This window comes from Botryllus schlosseri, chromosome 16, assembly GCF_051294905.1.
Source record: "Botryllus schlosseri isolate E-star chromosome 16, Bs_hap1, whole genome shotgun sequence".
NCBI lineage: Eukaryota > Metazoa > Chordata > Ascidiacea > Stolidobranchia > Styelidae > Botryllus > Botryllus schlosseri.
The window spans coordinates 16,261,452-16,280,314 of record NC_137251.1 but is presented as its reverse complement, the minus strand read 5'-3'; the positions used below and the strand labels follow the sequence as shown (position 1 = coordinate 16,280,314).

At 39.9% G+C, this 18,863-nt stretch overlaps 2 protein-coding genes across 3 annotated transcripts; one reads left to right on the top strand and one right to left on the bottom strand.

Annotated features, from left to right (window-relative positions):
• Positions 1–259: 259 nt before the first annotated feature.
• LOC145458863 (protein SET-like) lies at positions 260–5,906 on the bottom strand. Of its 2 annotated transcripts, none has more exons than XM_080337365.1 (8): positions 5,648–5,906; positions 5,026–5,143; positions 3,906–4,092; positions 3,127–3,240; positions 2,933–3,009; positions 1,927–2,027; positions 1,759–1,868; positions 260–604 (listed from the first exon to the last, which is right to left on the bottom strand). In XM_080337365.1, exons 1-8 carry the CDS (start codon positions 5,718–5,720, stop codon positions 587–589), a joined length of 798 nt encoding a protein of 265 aa, XP_080193491.1. In that variant the 5' UTR covers positions 5,721–5,906; the 3' UTR covers positions 260–586. The 2 variants fall into 2 exon arrangements, with proteins under 2 accessions (XP_080193491.1, XP_080193492.1); XM_080337366.1 differs by having other exon boundaries at positions 1,759–1,865.
• Positions 5,907–6,009: 103 nt separating this feature from the next.
• LOC145458859 (cytoplasmic dynein 2 intermediate chain 2-like) lies at positions 6,010–18,685 on the top strand. The gene is made up of 11 exons (XM_080337362.1): positions 6,010–6,267; positions 7,078–7,248; positions 7,306–7,439; positions 8,377–8,479; positions 8,542–8,669; positions 9,313–9,433; positions 12,747–12,881; positions 13,533–13,722; positions 14,371–14,456; positions 17,974–18,162; positions 18,403–18,685. Exons 1-11 carry the CDS (start codon positions 6,170–6,172, stop codon positions 18,587–18,589), a joined length of 1,542 nt encoding a protein of 513 aa, XP_080193488.1. The 5' UTR covers positions 6,010–6,169; the 3' UTR covers positions 18,590–18,685.
• Positions 18,686–18,863: the final 178 nt, after the last annotated feature.

Below are 18,863 nucleotides of genomic sequence, written 5' to 3'. Positions count from 1 at the left end.
CATCCTTACCTAAATAGCTGTATCAGTGCCTAGTTAGTAAGCGACATCTTGAGAGTGATATCATTCAGCAAATAATCTCAAAACCACTGACGTACTACTGAAAGTGGCAATTGCATCTACGCTCAAATAGCCACTAACAAGTCCTGTATCTAATTCTGGTATATAACTTTACACAGTTGTGCAGGACAACACATATCACCACCGATCCTCTGTAACCAAACTAACCCAGTCCCACATTGCATTCCTCAACCAGAAAAAATCAGATCAGCTCAAATCTTGAATGTTGCAATCACGACGTATTCAACTCTACAAAATAACCGACACAGATACAAAGTAACCACAAGTCCAACGCCCCCCCCCCCCCCTTGTGAGCCATCAACGCAGAGATGATTGAAAAGAGAAAATCAAAGATAACAACAAGAGAAATCTCCCCGTTACAGGGTCATGGCTGTCCACCGCCCGACAGCAAAGGCCTGGGAGATTGGCGGGAGTAACAATACAAAAAGAACGATGCAGTGTTCATAGCGCGACCTTTTTTCTTGCCGATTCACGAGCGCGAGTTCTCATCACCAGATTTCATCAATGCTCACGCCTCGTCTTCCTCCTAGACAAAAACGACTCAGTTTACATCAGAGTTTGCCAACTAGAAAATTGGCAGCTCCTACAAAACATGAGAATTATAGCTACGCAGTTTTTCCTAATTAGACTATTATAAAAATTACTGAATTTGCTAAAACTCTAAAATTCAATTAACTTCAGGATAGCAAGTAATACAGCAAGTTCACTTCACATCATTTCCAGAAATTAATAAGTTTGACTAGAATTAGACCACAGCAACATTTCACAAACATGGCTAGAATTAGATTACTGGCATTTAGCCCTAAATAGACAACTACAATATGTAGTTCTTCAATCGCGGCCGGGCGTTTTGGCCCTTCGAAGTAGGTCACTAATTCCTACTCAAGGTCGGCTTACCCATATCTTGAGGTGATTAAAGTAGCGAGTTTGCTGCTCAACCAGTAGTAACGTCGTAAATCTAAGGTCTGAAAACTACTTAGTAGTATCACCGGTACACCTCATGAACACGATTTTGAATTTTCCGACCATACCTACTTTATCAGAAAATGCGTCCGTTACAGTCATAACGATGCTTTGATACCATAAATTGAGGTTTCAAGGTTTTTGTGTTGGCAGAAAACACTGAAACAATACCCCTTGTTGAAAATACAACTCTTAGCGCAGTGCTACCCAACCAGTGGGTCACGAAGCATTTCCAAATGTTACGCTAGTTTTCTACACAATATGCCATAGGGTGGCTTCTGGTTGTTACGGAACGACAGCAATCTTGTAATTGATACGAAAGCAACTTTATAGGCATAATTGAAACGCTTTCGCAAAACCGACGGTCTCGCATGTGGAGGTTGGTCGAAGATAGATGTACCTCAATTCTCAGCACTTCTGGATAGGTCAGTAAATCTAACCCAGACTTGATGTGATAATAGCTAATATGCAAGCTCAACTTATGCTTTAACAGTAGATTGCATGTGTATGCAATACATTGTTTCTTTTCTTATCAATTCGTTTTGTGATATCTCATTATGGGCCGCGCGTAAAACTGAAACTGGTTGGGAAGCACCGTCTCCGTGGAAAGGAGCAGTTCATTTCAGTAACCGAAAATCCATCTTTCACTTCTCGACTCGAGACATTGCGCCCACACTAGTCACGGCAACAAGCGGACCGCGGTTCACACTGCCTCACCTCCTCCACGTCGTCATCATCATCTTCATCAAACCCATCCTCTTCCTCATCTTCCTCCTCGATGTCATCCAGACCGTCGACGTCATCTTCATCGTCGTCATCATCGCCTACTGTTAATCAAATCACAGTTGATACGACGGTCTACGTTTGCAGGGAGTGAATACTGACCGTCTGGCGACAAGTAGTAGTGAAGCGGGTTGGGCCAAATGTCGTCCTTGATCACTTCACCGAGTTCGTCGGCGCCGCCTTCGGCGTAATCAGTAAACCAACTGGCAACAAAATTCAAAATTACAGCTTCTCGATACGTCGAACAACTCCCAAACAGACATGTCTGCGCGTGGCCAAAATGGCGTTAACAATCATTTCCTACATAGATTGATTTCAAGGCAGTTGCCCGACAGCAGAACAGTTACCAGTGAATTCGGCACTTGGTGAAATTGGTATCACAAATATATTATTACAACATTATTATAAAAGCGAGCCATCAATATCGTACCAACAAATTGGCGAATTTGCCACTTTGGAATTAGTCACTAGAAGTTCAACAACTAGTAATATGAAAGCAATGCATCAATATCGTATTGCAAATTCAAAGACGAACGTTTCACCGAATATGAGAGTGAATTATGGCATTCGGTACTTGGCTAATTTGGCATTAGAAATTAAATAAGGCCACCTACTATTACTATGAAAGCAATGCATCATCATTGCATTACTGGATTCGAAAATGAATGTTTCATCGAATGCGAATGTGAATACACCATTTGGTAAATACAGCACTTCGTATGTAAGTTATTAAGGTTAGGTTACGATTGGGCATTAGTTTCAGGATAGGAGCAGCTAAGCGCAGAATTCCACATGCCGAAATCACTGGTAACCATAGGGTTACTTGCGAGGTTGCAAAGTCCCAATCTCTAGTGTTGGGCAACAAGTCTTTTTCGACACAGATGACCCAAGGGAAAATCCGCGTTTTAAGGATGATTTCATAACTTTTGCCAGACGTTCGAACAAAACCGCAAAACTGGCCCAACCACATGATCAAGCATCGCATGTTTATTTGAATACATACCACTTCAGCCTCGATGGTCTTACCCGACGCGACATATTTTATGAATTGACCGGCTAAATTTCACAAATTCGGTCAAGAGTCGAAGAAACTCTCCAGTCGACTCACCAGAAAAAACTGTCAAGACCAAGTTCATCATGTTTCCTCTTGCCTTTCGACGTGTTTTCCACCTTTTCCGTTACATTCTAAAAATGAAAACCAAAATCCCTAACCCACGTGTGACGTGTTACTTATAGCCCTAATCCAACAAGTGTTCTATATATTATACATCGATACAATATATTGATGAGATTTTGGCATACCTTTCCCGGTTTCCAATTGATCGTGGTCGCGCTAGAAGACGGCTCTCCAGAGTCGGCCAATTTGAATTCTTTTGTTATTACATCGTTGTCAAAGTATGGATTTTCGGAGAAATACTGTCAAGATCAATGGATCGATTAAACTCACAGATGTCGCAGGGCTGGAGCTAGCTGTGAAGCAAAATACTAGATGGGTGCGAATAGTATCAATCTACCGACACTTGAAGTATATTTGGGCAAAATGAAGTGCCTGAGTGATTTAAATCAAGTATTACGATGATTGTCAAGCATTCCAGCATCATTCATAATGACATCACAGCAGTATAGATGATGTGGTCCGTTTAAATAAGTACCTTTCAAACAACCACAAAGAATACCGTATAACGCCAGTTCGACATCACATTAAGGATTATTCCTATTTCATTGCATTCTGATAAAATTATGTCGGTTGGTCACGACTTCACAGATGTCATTTCCACTAACGTACACAGCCTTGTACGACAGGTTTGGTATTATGCAATACGACCAATCAGGGTTTACAGCGTTTCAATGTGGAAAATAGCAATGAAACTTCAATTATTGTTGATGAAATAACTGTGACCAAAAAAGCATAATTTTGGTACCGGTACTCGTAAAGATCGTCTTTCACTGCTAGACGTGAAACATTACAAATAATAATCAATACAAATTAGAACACTCGATCATTGTTCCCAGCCCTTGTAATTAGTTATCTACAGGCGGCTCGTATATGCGTAAATACGTCAGTCGTAAAATCATCTTACGAAGGAAATTGTGTAGCCCGTCTTTCCTTCGCTGCACTCTTGTACTTCCAGCTTTGTCAAGTACTGTAGAACCTCCTCGTCCTCTTCGTTCATCAAGGCCGAGATCTGGGGATGATTGATGAAGCTTGTGATCCAAAATTGAGGAATGGACGCGATCAGCTCCGATCGTTTTTGATAATGCGGCCATCTGCAAAAGGTACAACACAAACGTTAAGACACGGTTGTAATGACTAGTCGCGATTTTCTGGTGACTCGACTTGACTCATTTTTTCAAGTGCGTGAAATGACTCGACCCGAGTCAATTTTTGTCTAGACTCGACTTGTACTCGAGCCATTCCACACGACTCGAACTGAGTCATATTACTCCAGACTAGGACAGCCAAGACAGACATTTCATTGTAACTGAGAAGAATAGTTAACTCACCACATTATGGTATTTCGTCTATCAGTCGCGATACTTGGAAAGTAGGGCCAGAAACTGGTAAAACTGAGGAAAATTACTATATTATGAATCGAGCCATTCTAGAGTAGAGTTAAAAAACATGGATGGAACTGAAAACCGAACATAATGACTTGAACTCAGACTAAAGTCAATCACTATGGCTCGGAATCAACCCTTTACTCGCCGACTTGGACTTGACTCGGCGGTGAATTGAAAATGACTCGACTTGACTCTCGAGTCAAAACTATAAGTGACATTCACTTGCAGCTCAGAACCTTGTGACCTGGCTACAACCCTGGTAATTCGTTGCTTTGTAGCCTGCTACACGTTTGGTATGCTGTGACATGGCCAATTGCGGTTTGAAGGTTTCCACAGTGGGAAATACTATCGAGACTAAAATTTTGATAAATTTACTCTGTGTGGCGGGAGTGTATCATAGCAGTATATTATTAAGATGGCCTTTAGATTCAATGCAGTATTTTGAGGTTTCTCAAGTCACCAATTTCGAATTAAAGGAGTCGTTCGTTAATCCAATTCTTGGAGAGTTGGAAATTATAATCACTCCCGTTTTATCGAAATACATATAGCTATCGCTATATAGAGAGTAAGTTTCGAGTTGGCGGTCGGAGTGAAAATATAAATTCACCAAAGTTAGCAGTACCGGCATACAATACTTACTTCAATTTATTATATTTCCTTTCGACTTGCAAAATTTCTTCGCTGGCCTGTTCATTTAACCTGTCTACTTCATTTTGCACTTCATCGATTTTTTCTATTGCCTCTTGGACTTTTTTGTCTGTGAAACAATACAAGAATATCGTTAACGGTATCATACAAGGAGGTAAACTCATCAAATTTTCAAAATATTCCTTTCTACATGTGCTTGAGAAATGGTAAATAGAGTTGTCACACACAATAACCACAATATTGCTATTAAATCATGTGAAATCTGATTATTGAAGACATGTCCTAATTTAAAAGCTTACTTTAAAATTACGTCCATAAGTTGGCGTTAGAGATCAACAAGGGTCACACGTGATAGCCGCCATCGGTTTCAACCTTACATCTGTGCAGTTCGTAATCAAATCAATCGCACACTGCATCACTAGTATAATTGCAGTTTATCCCCGTTTTGATTTAATACGGTCTCAAGATATTTGCAGCACGTGAAAAGTTTTAAATTACATAAAACTTTGGTATTACGAGCATAATCATGAATGGAAATAGCATAGCGAATAGGAGGCTAAAAGAACACTACGTTGCCGCTAAAATGGCATAGTTAGGAAGAACGTAACCCCACCTGAACCGAGCTCTGGTTCTTTGCCGTTTTCCCCTTCCATTTTCGGCTTCTTGGCTTGTACCTTGGCCGACATCTTGAGAGTTGGCAGTGAAAATTCGACTAACGCGGTTTACAAACTCTACTAACTGACAAAGCGCAGTACCAGACAGACGAGAGACGCACGCGCTTACACTCGCGCATAGAAAGACAGCATGAATGAAAATAAAGATACAGCCGGCCTTTTACGCGCGATATATACACGCTCGCTTTTATCGGAAAGCCGCTCACACAAACTATACCAGTAGGATACTCGACAGAGCGACGCAATCTCTCATTTAGAACACGGTCATTTCCTCACGCAACGTGGATTGGTTGAAATAATTACAAAAGCTACCGCCGTTGGTTTAAAACGCGTCAATCAATCCGTTCAACTACCACGCCTACGCGAAGTAACACTGAGAATTTTAATATTTTTGAATTCGCTGTGAGTGTGTGCGCACGTATTTTGAAAATCGAGCAGAAGGTCGGTGAGCTTGGACTTATATGAGTATAATGTTTTCCGATGACTACAAGTCTGGTGCTACTATCAAATCGACTTGGAAGCATAGCAGGAAGCAACGTGAGAGCAGTTCGCAAACTAGGTGAGAAAAATCGGCCCGTGTCTTGGCGTAATGCATGGTCGGGTTTCGGTACGTCATGTTGCCTAGCGATAACGTACGCAACTACGCATGTTACATTTCTCTATCCCTAATTATAGTAGATGTATTGTGGGTTTCAATTTATGAGCTGAATATTGAAAATATCCGTATGGCGAATCACATATTATTACCAGTACCTTGAACCTGTACCTGACACACTTGTACAAACTACTGTATTTTCAAAATGTGCTAAGAGCTTCTTGGAGGTACAGAACTAGAACTTCAATATACAATTGAATTGTATATTCATATTGAAATGAACCCCAATATTTTCGGCTGACACTCTGCTAACTAGAACTAGTCACTTTTCAAAACTGGCAATTGTAACTAGAACTAACGACCTTTAAAAACCCGCAAGTAGCTGAAACACAACAACCCTAACATCGGTACAGCAAATTTACTGGAGAATCAGACATATAGAATGACCAGAATCAGAATGCAAGGTAGACTAAACTAAACCCCTGGCTATTCCACTGTTAGTCGGAATCACTCTGAGCTAGCAATGGCAGCAAGAACATCACACAACGGAATGCCAGTATCCTATGGAATCTCGGTTCATTTTTTGAAATAAATCTTGCGTGATGGGAACTTTGCTGCGTAGAATAGTTAAGTAATTAAACAGAAAGTTCTGCGTAACGTTGCCACCAATTCCACTCTGGGGTATCATGATTCACACCAAACTACGACTAGCTAGTTGGTAGTTGTAGTTGGTACTCAAGTCTGTATGCTTACAATTGTGCGCTATGCTTTCAGTGAAATACCCACCTACGAAGTTCAAAGTCAAACATTCCCACCAAAAGATGTCGAATGCCAAACAACCGACCTCACAAAGCTTCTGCAAGCATCCATGAAATCAAGCAGCGCAAAGTATGACGAATCAAGTCTATCGAAATTTCTGGCCGAGGTTGAGCCGATGGTTACCAGGTGAAAAATATTTATCGAAGTTTATTTATTCACTGCAGTAATAATGGTATGCTTTAGGCAACTGAAAAAGAATGCTGCGCTAAATATATTTGAAGAGATGGGATGGGGAAATGATGCAGAGTCCAGCGATGTATCAATCACTTGTGATTACTGTTTGCAAGAGGCTACTTTAAAAAAGGAATCTAAAAAAGGTGAGGCTAGAAATGAAATCCGGCTGGTCTCATGTATAACTAGGGCTGGCCGAAATCAAGTAGCTGACTGATTTAAATCCAAATTGATCATTTGCTTCAACAATCATTTTTATGTGATAACAGTTTGTATTATTTGCTAAGTTCAAGTGTTCTTTTTTAGGGACCATAAAAATATTACCAGTTGCAAAGTACAGCAATTTGATATCTTTTTAAACCATACCTATTTGAATTGCGCTTTGTGAGAATGTTACAGATTGATAACCAATTGACAGAAATGTTGTTTCCACTAACGTACGGTACTTTGTGCTACGTATTTTCGATGCTGTGTTACAAGCGATCTAAATTTATCATCTTCCGTTGAGGGAAGGAAGGAAGTATTGAAATTAAAATTCTCTTGAAAAACTCTTAATGGTAAGGGCCGTGATATTTAAGTACACATTTGATGAAAAAAATTTAAAAAATAGTCTCTCCTACTCGCTTTAAATTCCGATACTATAAATATTGCGTCCAGCATGGTTGTGTAGCCAAAAATTATAAACTGCTGACTGAAAAATCTCACCATATTCGTCCGTTATTAAACACTCGTTCGAGGCCTGTTTGGGAAGCTGATGACAAGAAAAGTCGTCTATTTCAACTGTAACTATCCTGACTACAGTGAGCACTGAAAATAAGACAAGCCAAAGACAAAAATCAAAATAAGGACAAATCCTATAAATAAGGGCAATACAGTTTTATTAGACATTACTATTCGAAATAAGGACAAATCTTATATAAAAAGGAAGATATTGCAATCCTTTCTATATAATAGACTATGTCATACCAGATACATGTAGGCTATCTATAGTTGTTTTTATCTCTCTCTCTCTGGTTGGTAGAATAACTGTCTGATGATGTGCATCAATTACAACCAACCATCACAATCAAATTCTTCCACCAGATCAAAATGCGATGGAAGTGACTTGTATGTCGTGGAACAACACTGGCGGAAGTATTGCGATTGCCTATGGAAGTGTTAAACACATGGCTTGGGGAGAGGCTAAGTATGGTTATTTATTATCACCATGCCTATAGAATGTTGTATATTAACACGTCATTTCAACAGATCACATCTATGCGTCTGGAATGTGGATCGGTCTCACGTCAATGTTCATAAATGTGATCATAAGTTGGAGGTAGAGAGCAGCATCCAAACCGTATCATTTCATCCTCAACATACATCGCTTATAGCTGGTAGGTTTGTTTGAAGTTTTAAAGAGACTCTTAGGGGTACAGAACTTCAAGACACAATTGAACAAAATATTCATATTGTTGAATAGTGTATTCATATTGAAATAAAGCCGGATATTTTTAGCCGACACTCGTCGGGGGGTAATCGTCAGCAACTAGTAGAAAATTGGAGAGACCATTGTATATCAACAATCGTATCACCATATATGACGTCACCGTATTGAAATAAACTTGAATATTTTCGGCTGACACTCGTCAGGAGTAATCGTCAACAACTAGTAGAGATTTCAAAAGTTTTATACAGTTGTATCACCAAATATGATGTCACTCGGATCAAAAATTCGAATAATCCAGATTATGCACGTATCTAAAAATAATACATTGAGCCCAAGTCATCTATTTGCCTCAAATTTTTTTACCAGATACGTCATATTTGGCGATGCGATTGTTAATACACAAATTTCTCTGAAATCTCTACTAGTTGCCGACATCTAACGGTTACACCTGACGATTGTTAGCTGAATATATTCGGGTTCATTTCAAAATGGATACATTATTCGATTGATAACATTTTACCAAAATCTACGAATGCTAGAAATAATATGTTGGTAGGAGACGGTATCTTCAATTTTTATGACCGTTTCAGCTGGCTTATTCTCCGGGGCTGTCATTATTTGGGACATCAATAAAGATGAAGCTATGTACACTAAAGAGCGCCACGATGATCCTGTTACGTCAGTGTGCTGGTTGGAGTCTCGATCACGCAAGTCGGTCCCATACTTTGAATCTCTAGTCTTGTAACATCACGCTTATTCTAAATTCTTGCCACTGTATTCCTAGCAGACTTGGACAACTAGAGTCTATGACAGTGGTTCTCAACCGGGGGTCCGCGAAGCATTTTCAGGGGGTCCGCAAAGCCTCAAAATTGTTGATAAGCTAATTTGTATTGTATTTAAATTTGGAAAATCACGAGTCAGTTACGCTTCATTACTAGTAAGACTACAGAGCTCACATCAACAAAATGGCAGTCTGAGATGAAATATCCTACCGTGCAGACTCATTTCAATTGCTTAATTGCTATCAGCCTACGGACACAACATTTTCCTGTTTAGAGATGTTTTGTTGGGGATTGTGGAAAAAAAGTTGGATGAGTAAGGTGTTTAGAAAATGTTTACAAAAATCCATTTTCCCCCTGCGACGTATAAAACCATTTTTCCAGAATAACTTCAGGATAAGCTGCTAGATCAGTGGTTCTCAAACTGAAGGGCGCATCCCCCGTGGGGGCGTGAAAGCATCTGAAGGGGGCGCGAAGCTGCGGCCAACTGAAAGTTGTTTCACGCTCCACGCGGTTTACCTCCAATTCATGGTTGTTGCCCTCCCTGTGTATAGTCCGAATTTCGTACTTGAGAACTCTCTCATCAACAGTCATAACCTTCCACGCCATCAAACTATCCTTTGGGATTGCTAGCACTCCGGTTTCATTTTGTGATATGACGATATGGGGGCGCAAAATTTCACTATCATGAAGGGGGGCGTGTCTAAAAAAAGTTTGAGAACCACTGTGCTAGATAGAAATGACTAGGCTTGACATTATATGTTCATTAAAAAAGGTTTGTCAATGTTGGTGCCATATTTGTTGCGATTATGTGTCGTCGGAAGCGTAACGCGTTATTATTACATTCGCCACCACGTATATTGTGGAAATGGATTTTCGACACTCGCTAATATTCTATCGTAGGCTCGGATTTCCAAGACACGACCATGTATTTCAAGAAATGCAATTGCAGAATTCGCTTTGAAATAATAGAAGTCAGTTGACACAATCTCTACATGGATAATATGATCTTATTTGCAAGAAAAGCCATTTTGTTGCTGTTTAGCACTGAGCCTACAGCAGAGGTCTCAAACACGCGGCCCGCGACGGCATTTTGGATTTCGAAGTATTCGACAATATTTTACTACCAATTTTTGATAACTTGAAATTCGCTCTAAAACTACTCATCAAACTTCACTAATACATCACTTTCAAAAGTTACCACTCAGTGGAACATCAACTATTACGTGACATTACTTGTTTATTATTGTAAAACATGACCCGTTGATGATTGGTGACTGAAAATTGTGATTCGGACTTGGGCGCGACCCTCTGTAGAATTGCTCGTACTCATACTCGTACTCGTCACGTCAAACGTTACAATCAGAGAAGGACTTTTGTGACTCGGAATGCCGTGACTTGGTACAACCACGCACGCAACAAACCATGGTGTCTTATATGGTGAGGACACAAGCAAATCTCACGGCTCAGTGAAATTGGTGTACGTCACACTTTCCATTTGGTCGACGGCAATTTGACGGTAATTTTTGTCCGGCTTGTCCTGCATTAGCCTAAATTTTATAACACGGGTATCAATCGAAAGCTACCGCGGTACTGATTGCGAAAATATAAATTTATTCTGTTGGTGGTCCTGGAACTCCCCAAAATAAGCCTCGAATGTTGCATTGTATGTGAGTTTGGTACTGTGATGCAGCAATGACGTCTGGGAGCAGGCGAGGAGCACTACAAGCTGCAAGCGTATTGGCCATTGTTGCGCAACCGATTGACCAGTCTCACTCTCGTGCGCATTTGCTCCTGAGCTGCTCAGACGACATGGTTGCGTAACAATACCAAACTCACTTACAATGCAACATTTGAGGCTTATTTTGGCGAGTTCCAGGGCCACGAACAGAATATAATTTATATTTTCGCGATCAGTACCGTGGTAGCTTTCCATTGATACCCGTCTTATCAAATGTAGGCTAATGCAGTACAAGCCGGTAAAAAATTACCGTCAAATTGCCTTTGACCAAATGGAAAGTGTGACAAAGACCAATTTCACTGAGCTGTGAGAATTGATTGTGTCCACACCATATAGGACACTATGAACAGACTATCAAACTGGTATGAGGAATAGTAAAATATCAAAAGGTCGTAGCTCGCGTTGCGTAGCTTATTTAGATATCTAAGCATGTTGGGTAGGTATGGCAACCGACATTGGCATTATGTTGCCCCTTTGATGTATAGTTGGTTACATCCCGTGTCATCTTGGGTATCTTTATATATGTTATTATCGCCAATTTAATGTGGCGAGTATTAACTAGTCGTAGCCCACGCTTCACAGCTGTAACGAACGGATACTTCGGCGATTGCACATTTCTATCGTTATTGCACAGATTCATTATGCTCAAGTTGTTATTGATCTGTTCCAACATTCGAAGGTAAAATCAAACGCTGATTCTATTTGACTTCCGTAATGACATGCCAATATAGCCTAGTTATCAGGAGTAGACCTATGCTCGAAAAGCGGAAATAAGGCCTACTTTGAAATACATTGAATTCCCCTATTATTGGTGGTGCGGCCCGCGGCGCCATCAAAAATAGGAAATTGGCCCGCGAGCACATTTGAGTTTGAGACCTCTGGCCTACAGTCATGAGGTCAGATGACGATTGCACGATAATTGAGCTAAATCTGAACTAAAACTTTCTGGGGGTCGTCAAGGTCCGAAAGGGGTCCGCGAAGACAAAAAGGTTGAGAACCACTGGTCTATGATGTCTAATTACGCGAATTAGAGCGTAGCGTTGGTATTCCAATTCATGGAATCTAAATAGTGAAATGCTTCTTTGTTCGAATTTTGATTCTAATCTAACTTTTGATTTTCCTGAAAACGCTACAGGGGAACTGTATCATGCGAAACGAGCCAAGCTTGCTGTAAAGACTTTTGCTATATTATTCTCTATGAACTCTGGTTTAATATGAACTTAACTTGATTTTATTGAATTAATTCTCTCCGATTCAGAACTTGAAGCAGTTTCAAAATTTTTGCAAATTCAGTAATTCCAATTCTAATCTAATTTGCAAAAAAACTGTAGCTGTATGTAATTCTAATCTAATTTGGGTAAGCTGAAAATTTTCTAGCTGTATAACTCTGATTTTTAAAACATATCAGTGCTACGCCAATAATACTTTATTCATCCTTTGTGTGATGAGATTTAGGTGCCTTACTACCGAATAGGTCTGATGCTACATATTTGTTCTGCTCCAGGTATCTCAACTTGCTTTCTGCTAGCACTGACGGGAAGCTTATTGTATGGCAGCGGAAACTAAGCAAGAGCAATCAAGACAAAGAAGAATTGGAGTTGGCGAAATCCTTCAAAATTCGAGCCAGCAGCATCAGAAGGTAGATGGTAGAACTTTTGAGGTTATATAGAACTTAGTTTAACATTCAGCCTTGCAATCTCACATCTGGTATAACTTGAAACTCGACCTAAAGTACGGGTATACTTATTTGTTGGACACAATTTCTATGTAGAGAGTTCTATCACCAACATGTCATACACCAACAGTATATTTTTTAAACTTACTCCTTCCTTCTATCAAATGTAAAGCTTCTTGGAGGTACATAATTTTAATATACCATTGAATACCGTAATATATTCACATTGAAATAAACCCGAATATTTTCGGCTGACAATCGAGACATATTAGATGAATTGATTCAAGTCTAGTGTGTCAGTACTGATAAAAAAAATGAAAAGTAGATGGCGAAACCCAATTTTATTTGTTTGAATAAACACGTTAAGAGTGAGGAAAAAGGAGGATACCGGTATTGTGAATGTGAGACCTTCGATTTAACCCAAGAGTTTCAGAGAAGTGAGTTGAAGCCGTCTTGATCTCGATAAATAACAATAAACTCTATGACTCGAACTCGACTCGCTGCTCCTTGACTCGGACTTGGTGAATTGAAAATGACTCAACTTGACTCAAAACTATAAAAGTCAAATTGACTTGTAACTTGGAACCTTGTGACGTGACGTAACTCTCGAATCAGTTCAGGCGCGAAAGGGGGAGGCTCGGTAGGGATCACGTGCTGCGCCGTAGCCATCGTGGTCAAGGACGGAATTGAGTTTACGACGGGCAACGAAAGGACACTCATAGCGGGATGCGAGAACGGTGCGATTGTGAAATGCGACGTCAACGAACAAAGTACTGAAGATGATCCTGTGACCTTCTTATATAAGGTACCAAATCAAAAAGAAATATTGGTAAAGTAAGACCTGTGTTATGAGGACTTTTGGGCCAGAATTTCTTGAAACTTCGTATGTCTTGGTTTGTCGCGGCACAGAAATGGCAAGTGCGGAAATGATGCCAGTGCCTTATAGCAAACTGCACACCCGTAAACTAAAGCATCCCAGCCACCTCGAGCGTTATTAGGAACCATTCTCTCGTAATCGCGAATACAGCTGGACTGATTACGGTAACTTGTACACTGTACAGCGTACATTTTCTTTTGAAGAAGGGTCATCTAATATCTTTAACAAAATCATGAAACGCAGGGACAAGAAATCACGCGATGAAAATTTAGAAGTTAAATAAACCTACCCAAATATCATTCCAGTATATTTCTCTATTATCGAATTACTAGTGCATGTGTAGATAAACTATATTATTGAATAGCTACTGACCTTCCGTGATCGGGACAAAGGAAAGTTCGGTGTTTTGAGGAAATAACAAGCTGGATGGTTTGATTATTGTGAACTCTACAAAACCAGTTGATTTGCCAATAATCTCTCGTGCCCACAAAGTTTATTTCGGTAACAAATACCAAGTGGTAAAACAAACTGCTCCGAAGAAGCAAATAGCACTGACAAGTTTTCCGTATTTCACAGGGACACCTGGGGCCAGTGTATTCCGTAGACTGGTCACCGTTTCACAGAAATGTATTCCTGACATGCTCCACGGATCAGAGATGCCGGTGAGTTCCACTTCTACTTAACCATTTTTCAAAAAAGACTTATTTTTTACGGTTTTGTAAAGAAAAACATAGTTTTTTAAAGGCTTGCGTTGCTTATACGAATGAAATTGTCGTTACTTCTGGAATAGTCCCTCGTCCGGTTATCGGAATATATGCACCTTAGGGTTATGACTAAAAAAAAAATTTTTTGCCTGTAGCAGGAATTGATGAGCATTTTGGTATAAATTATTAAAATTATAATCATTTTGTGCAAATCGAAAAAAATGTCCCGCACAAACTAACATCGATTTTTGACACTGGTCCAAATATGGAAAAAATTTAAAATTCAAAGATATTCTTTGCTACAAATTTAATCTTCAAATATATGTCCTTTCGCACTTCTTGTAAAGTTCATCCATCAATTTGACTTCCCTTTCTGTTATTATGTTAGTGCCAGGGACATCTACGACGGACATATCCGACTTCCAATGGGGTTTTGGAGCAACTTTATCGCTGCAGGACATTCGACCGCAAAGATAGCAGCAAATAATCTTTGGTATATTCTAGAGCCCGACCGATATTGGATTTTGGGTCGATACCGATAAAACCAATATCTGACACCTTAGCCCAGGGGTGGGCAAACTACGGCCCGCGGGCTGCATGCGGCCCGCAACACCGTTCTGTCCGGCCCGCGAGAGTCTAGAGAAACTTTTTTTTTAATATTGATAAAATGCGTACTAAAAATCGAATTAATGCAGGGACTTGATTAACTATTTCTTAGTATATTTCACCATGATGATTCTAAGACAGTGGTTCTCAAACTGGTAGGCTCGCTCCCCTTGGGGGCGTGAAAGCATCTGAAGGGGGACGCGAAGCTGAGCCCGACTGAAAAATTTTCGCGCTCCGCGCAATTTACATAGAATTCAAAGTCTTTGCTCTGTATTTAGTCTGAATTATATATTTAAAAATCTCTCATCCACAGTCGTAACCTTCCATGCCATCAAACTATCCGTTAGGTTTGCTAGCATCCTGGTTGCGTTTTGTGATATGACGATAAGGCGGCGCGAAATATTTTACCATCATAACATGGGGGGGGGGGGGGGGCGGGCGTGTCTTAAAAAGTTTGAGAATCACTGGTCTAAGGTAAATACTTAATATCACAGCGGGATAGCTGCAACGAGATTGACATAATTTGGATCACGAGTGGGATTTCAGATTGACCACTCCATAGAATTGGGGTATTTATATTTTATCTACACATAGTAGAAGCGTGTTTGAAGCCAACATGGTTATGATGCTGTCAGCATTGTGTGTCCTGGAACTGAACCAAAAGTGGAATTAGTAAATCTATGTATACAGATCGCTGCTCACAGATTTAAATTTAAATCTTGTTCTGCGAATCGGGCCAACCGACTTTCATCTCTATAGTTTTGACAAGTTGGTTATTGAGGTCCGCCAGCCTATATGAAATCTTGCCACTATATGTTTCTGACGCGTGTACGATATCATCAAAGCCATGTTTGGCTTGTTTTAAATAAGCACTTACGTATATTATCTCCATGTCCTCACTATATAGTCAAATATCAATATTGCGTTTTGGTTAATAATACCAATTTTATATGGTGCGGCCCGCGAATGGATTCAGATGTTGAATGCGGCCCGCGAGCTCAAAAGTTTGCCCACCCCTGCCTTAGCCGATAACCCCAATACATTCAGCCGATATTCAAAAGAAGTTGGATGTATACATAAGCACATTTTCAAATCTTCAGAGGGCATTTATTTGAACATCTTTACAGCCATTGTTATACTTGAATATGAAATGAACTAGAAAGGCTGCATCTGGACACCTGTAAAGTGTAAGCTGTATGAAATATATCAATATTCTCAGTCTAGCGATCAAAGATTATAGTTTTCTGGCTTCCTTCCGCCATGTTGTGACGTCACACGCCAATTGCCGTTAATTTTTCAACTCCAATGGCCGATACCAATAATTCTTTCAAAGTGTGATATCGTCTCGATATTATCGACGAACCGATAATCCGTCGGGCTCTAGTATATTCCATCTTTAGACATCTGGTTAGAATACCAGTCTTCCTGACATGCATTTGTGATAAATAAGCATCTCCAGAGTTATTCTCTGTCTGGGGAAGTGGAAGTACGCAATAATGGCCCTTAAGCACCCTCTCGCATTGCGTAGAGATGGAATTGCGTAGAGATGGAAGTTTGTTCCATTTGATCAGTGTTAATCTATACTATTTTCTTTGAAAGAACGGCATGTTCTGCACATGCCATAGATAAACTTAAAATCATCCCTACATCCTCGGTTTTCTAATATTTTTATCTGAAATTCGTGCTTGGTGGATTGCACCTAGTTTTCGTAGTGTTTTACCGCATCATCTCCAAATTTGTAGCTGAGAGTTGGATTTCTTGAAGACGTTGGATCGAAGAACTCTAATATATGCTTTAAGAATCGATAATATGATGTTGGCAAGGGATATGAAAACCCATGCTCATCATTGCATTTCGCAGTTTCGAAACAACGCCATTCTGCCGTCCAGTATTAACAGATGCTACGGTGTCACTTCTGATATATGTGATTTTCAAATTTTACTGTACATCATATTCTTCTAAGCGGTTTTCTAGACCGCTGAAAATACCCAGAGTTGTTCTACTTACGCCTTTTCGAACACCCAGTTTGATTTGTGCCAGACAAATTGAAATTATACGATATATACAGTCTACATCTAAAATAGGAATTAATAATTATTTATTAATTATTTAATATTGACTGTAAACAAGAACACGATAGGAATAATTCAATCTGGGCGATCAAAATGTACCAAAATACTATTTTAAATCTTCGCAATTGGAATTGGATCAGTTAAATTCAAATCAGTCGATATATAAATTATATAGTCTGTATCTACAGAAGAAAGCCTATCCTCCATACAGTGAAAACTGGAAAATTTTTGTGCGGGAGGTTTTTGTTCAAACAGTCTTAACTTTTGTGAGTTTTGAAATCAGGACACAAAAGCTCATCATTTGTTACTACAGGACAGACAAAATTTTGAAATTTTTTTTCTAGTCATAACCCTAATGCACCTGTTTGCATTGCCACTAGCCGTTTTGTGTTAGTGACAATGATGCACGCATCTTTCAATTTCAAAAATTGTCACCTCTGATTGGCTGCTAAACGTATGCAGCACTTTGAGTACTTTCAGAACTTTCATATTCAACTACCACTCGTAGAAATTTTGACATGTGTCTAAAATTGCAACTGTGACTTGTACTAAAGAAAGTTGCAGCGAGTGCCAAAAATTACTTAGAACACCTCTACATGGTTAATAAAGCTTTTGATTTACTACTTGCTTGAGAACTTTTCAGAGCTCTCATATCTACTTTTAGCTGTAGTAATTTCGACTTGTAAGCGAGTAGAAATATACGGTGCTACTTATGTTTGAGTAGCGATGCCGACAATTTTGATCTCGCCCGAATATTAACGATGGCTGCATTCTTCGTGCTAGTTTGTTGCATTTAGATTCTACCACGCGCTGCACGCTTCCCCGTTGCGTGAATTTACTCCGTACTCTGGGACAGATCAATACCTGTATTCAGCTCGTTGGTCCCCGATGAAGGCAATGACTATATTTTCCGCTGGAGGGTCGGGAGTTCTTACGGCTTACGACGCAAGGGAGAAATATGTGATCAACTCGGCAAATTCAGAAACGTGAGTTGTAGTTGTTTATTCTAGAATAGAGCGAAATGCAGGTAATCTAATTTGTGAAATGTTTCTATGATCTCATTATAATTCTAATGCAATTTCTGATTTTCCTGAAAATGCTACAGAACTGTATCGTGCGAAACAAGCCAAGCTTGGTGTAGAGATATTTGCCATTCTCACGCTAATGAGAATGAGCTATGGTTTGATATGAACTAGCCGTCCAACTCTGCTCTTAACGCATTTTAGGTCCGACGGCAAGAAGTCCCGGATTAATTGCATAGAAGTGAATAATCATCGGTTCCAGTATATCGCGACTGGTAACAAGGACGGCGTTGTCCACGTTTGGAGCGTTGGCTCCAAGCTGACTTCCGACGACCCGGAAGCAAGCGCCGCTTTGAAGGACATGGTGGAAAAGGCAATGATTGAGGATTGATGGGGAATTCGTGTATTTTACGATGAAGCGATATTCTTGAATTTACCTTTGTGTTTTGTTGGTTTACTGTGCAAATATATATAATACATATGCTTATGATCGTAGTTGCTGACAGTACTGAACAAAGACTACCTTGATACAAGCATGAGAGCGGAGGTGGTCAATATCGAAGTACCTGTACTTTTTCAGAGAAGATTTTGCTTACTTCAGAGGCTATGTTTATCAACTCACCAACTCTGGTCCAGTACAACTCGCATGTTGCCCTGCCCTGTTG

What these genes read in the sequence shown, in the direction of transcription:
- LOC145458863 (XM_080337365.1), bottom strand. Translation starts at nt 5,720, where the DNA reads ATGTCGGCCAAGGTACAAGCCAAGAAGCCGAAAATGGAAGGGGAAAAC. An exon ending in AGAACCAGAGCTCGGTTCAG is followed by an intron (nt 5,144 to 5,647) that starts GTGGGGTTACGT and finishes ATTGTTTCACAG; the next exon opens with ACAAAAAAGTCCAAGAGGCA. An exon ending in AGGAAATATAATAAATTGAA is followed by an intron (nt 4,093 to 5,025) that starts GTAAGTATTGTA and finishes TACCTTTTGCAG; the next exon opens with ATGGCCGCATTATCAAAAAC.
- LOC145458859 (XM_080337362.1), top strand. Translation starts at nt 6,170, where the DNA reads ATGAGTATAATGTTTTCCGATGACTACAAGTCTGGTGCTACTATCAAA. An exon ending in TTGGAGTCTCGATCACGCAA is followed by an intron (nt 9,434 to 12,746) that starts GTCGGTCCCATA and finishes GTTCTGCTCCAG; the next exon opens with GTATCTCAACTTGCTTTCTG. An exon ending in CGAGCCAGCAGCATCAGAAG is followed by an intron (nt 12,882 to 13,532) that starts GTAGATGGTAGA and finishes CTCTCGAATCAG; the next exon opens with TTCAGGCGCGAAAGGGGGAG.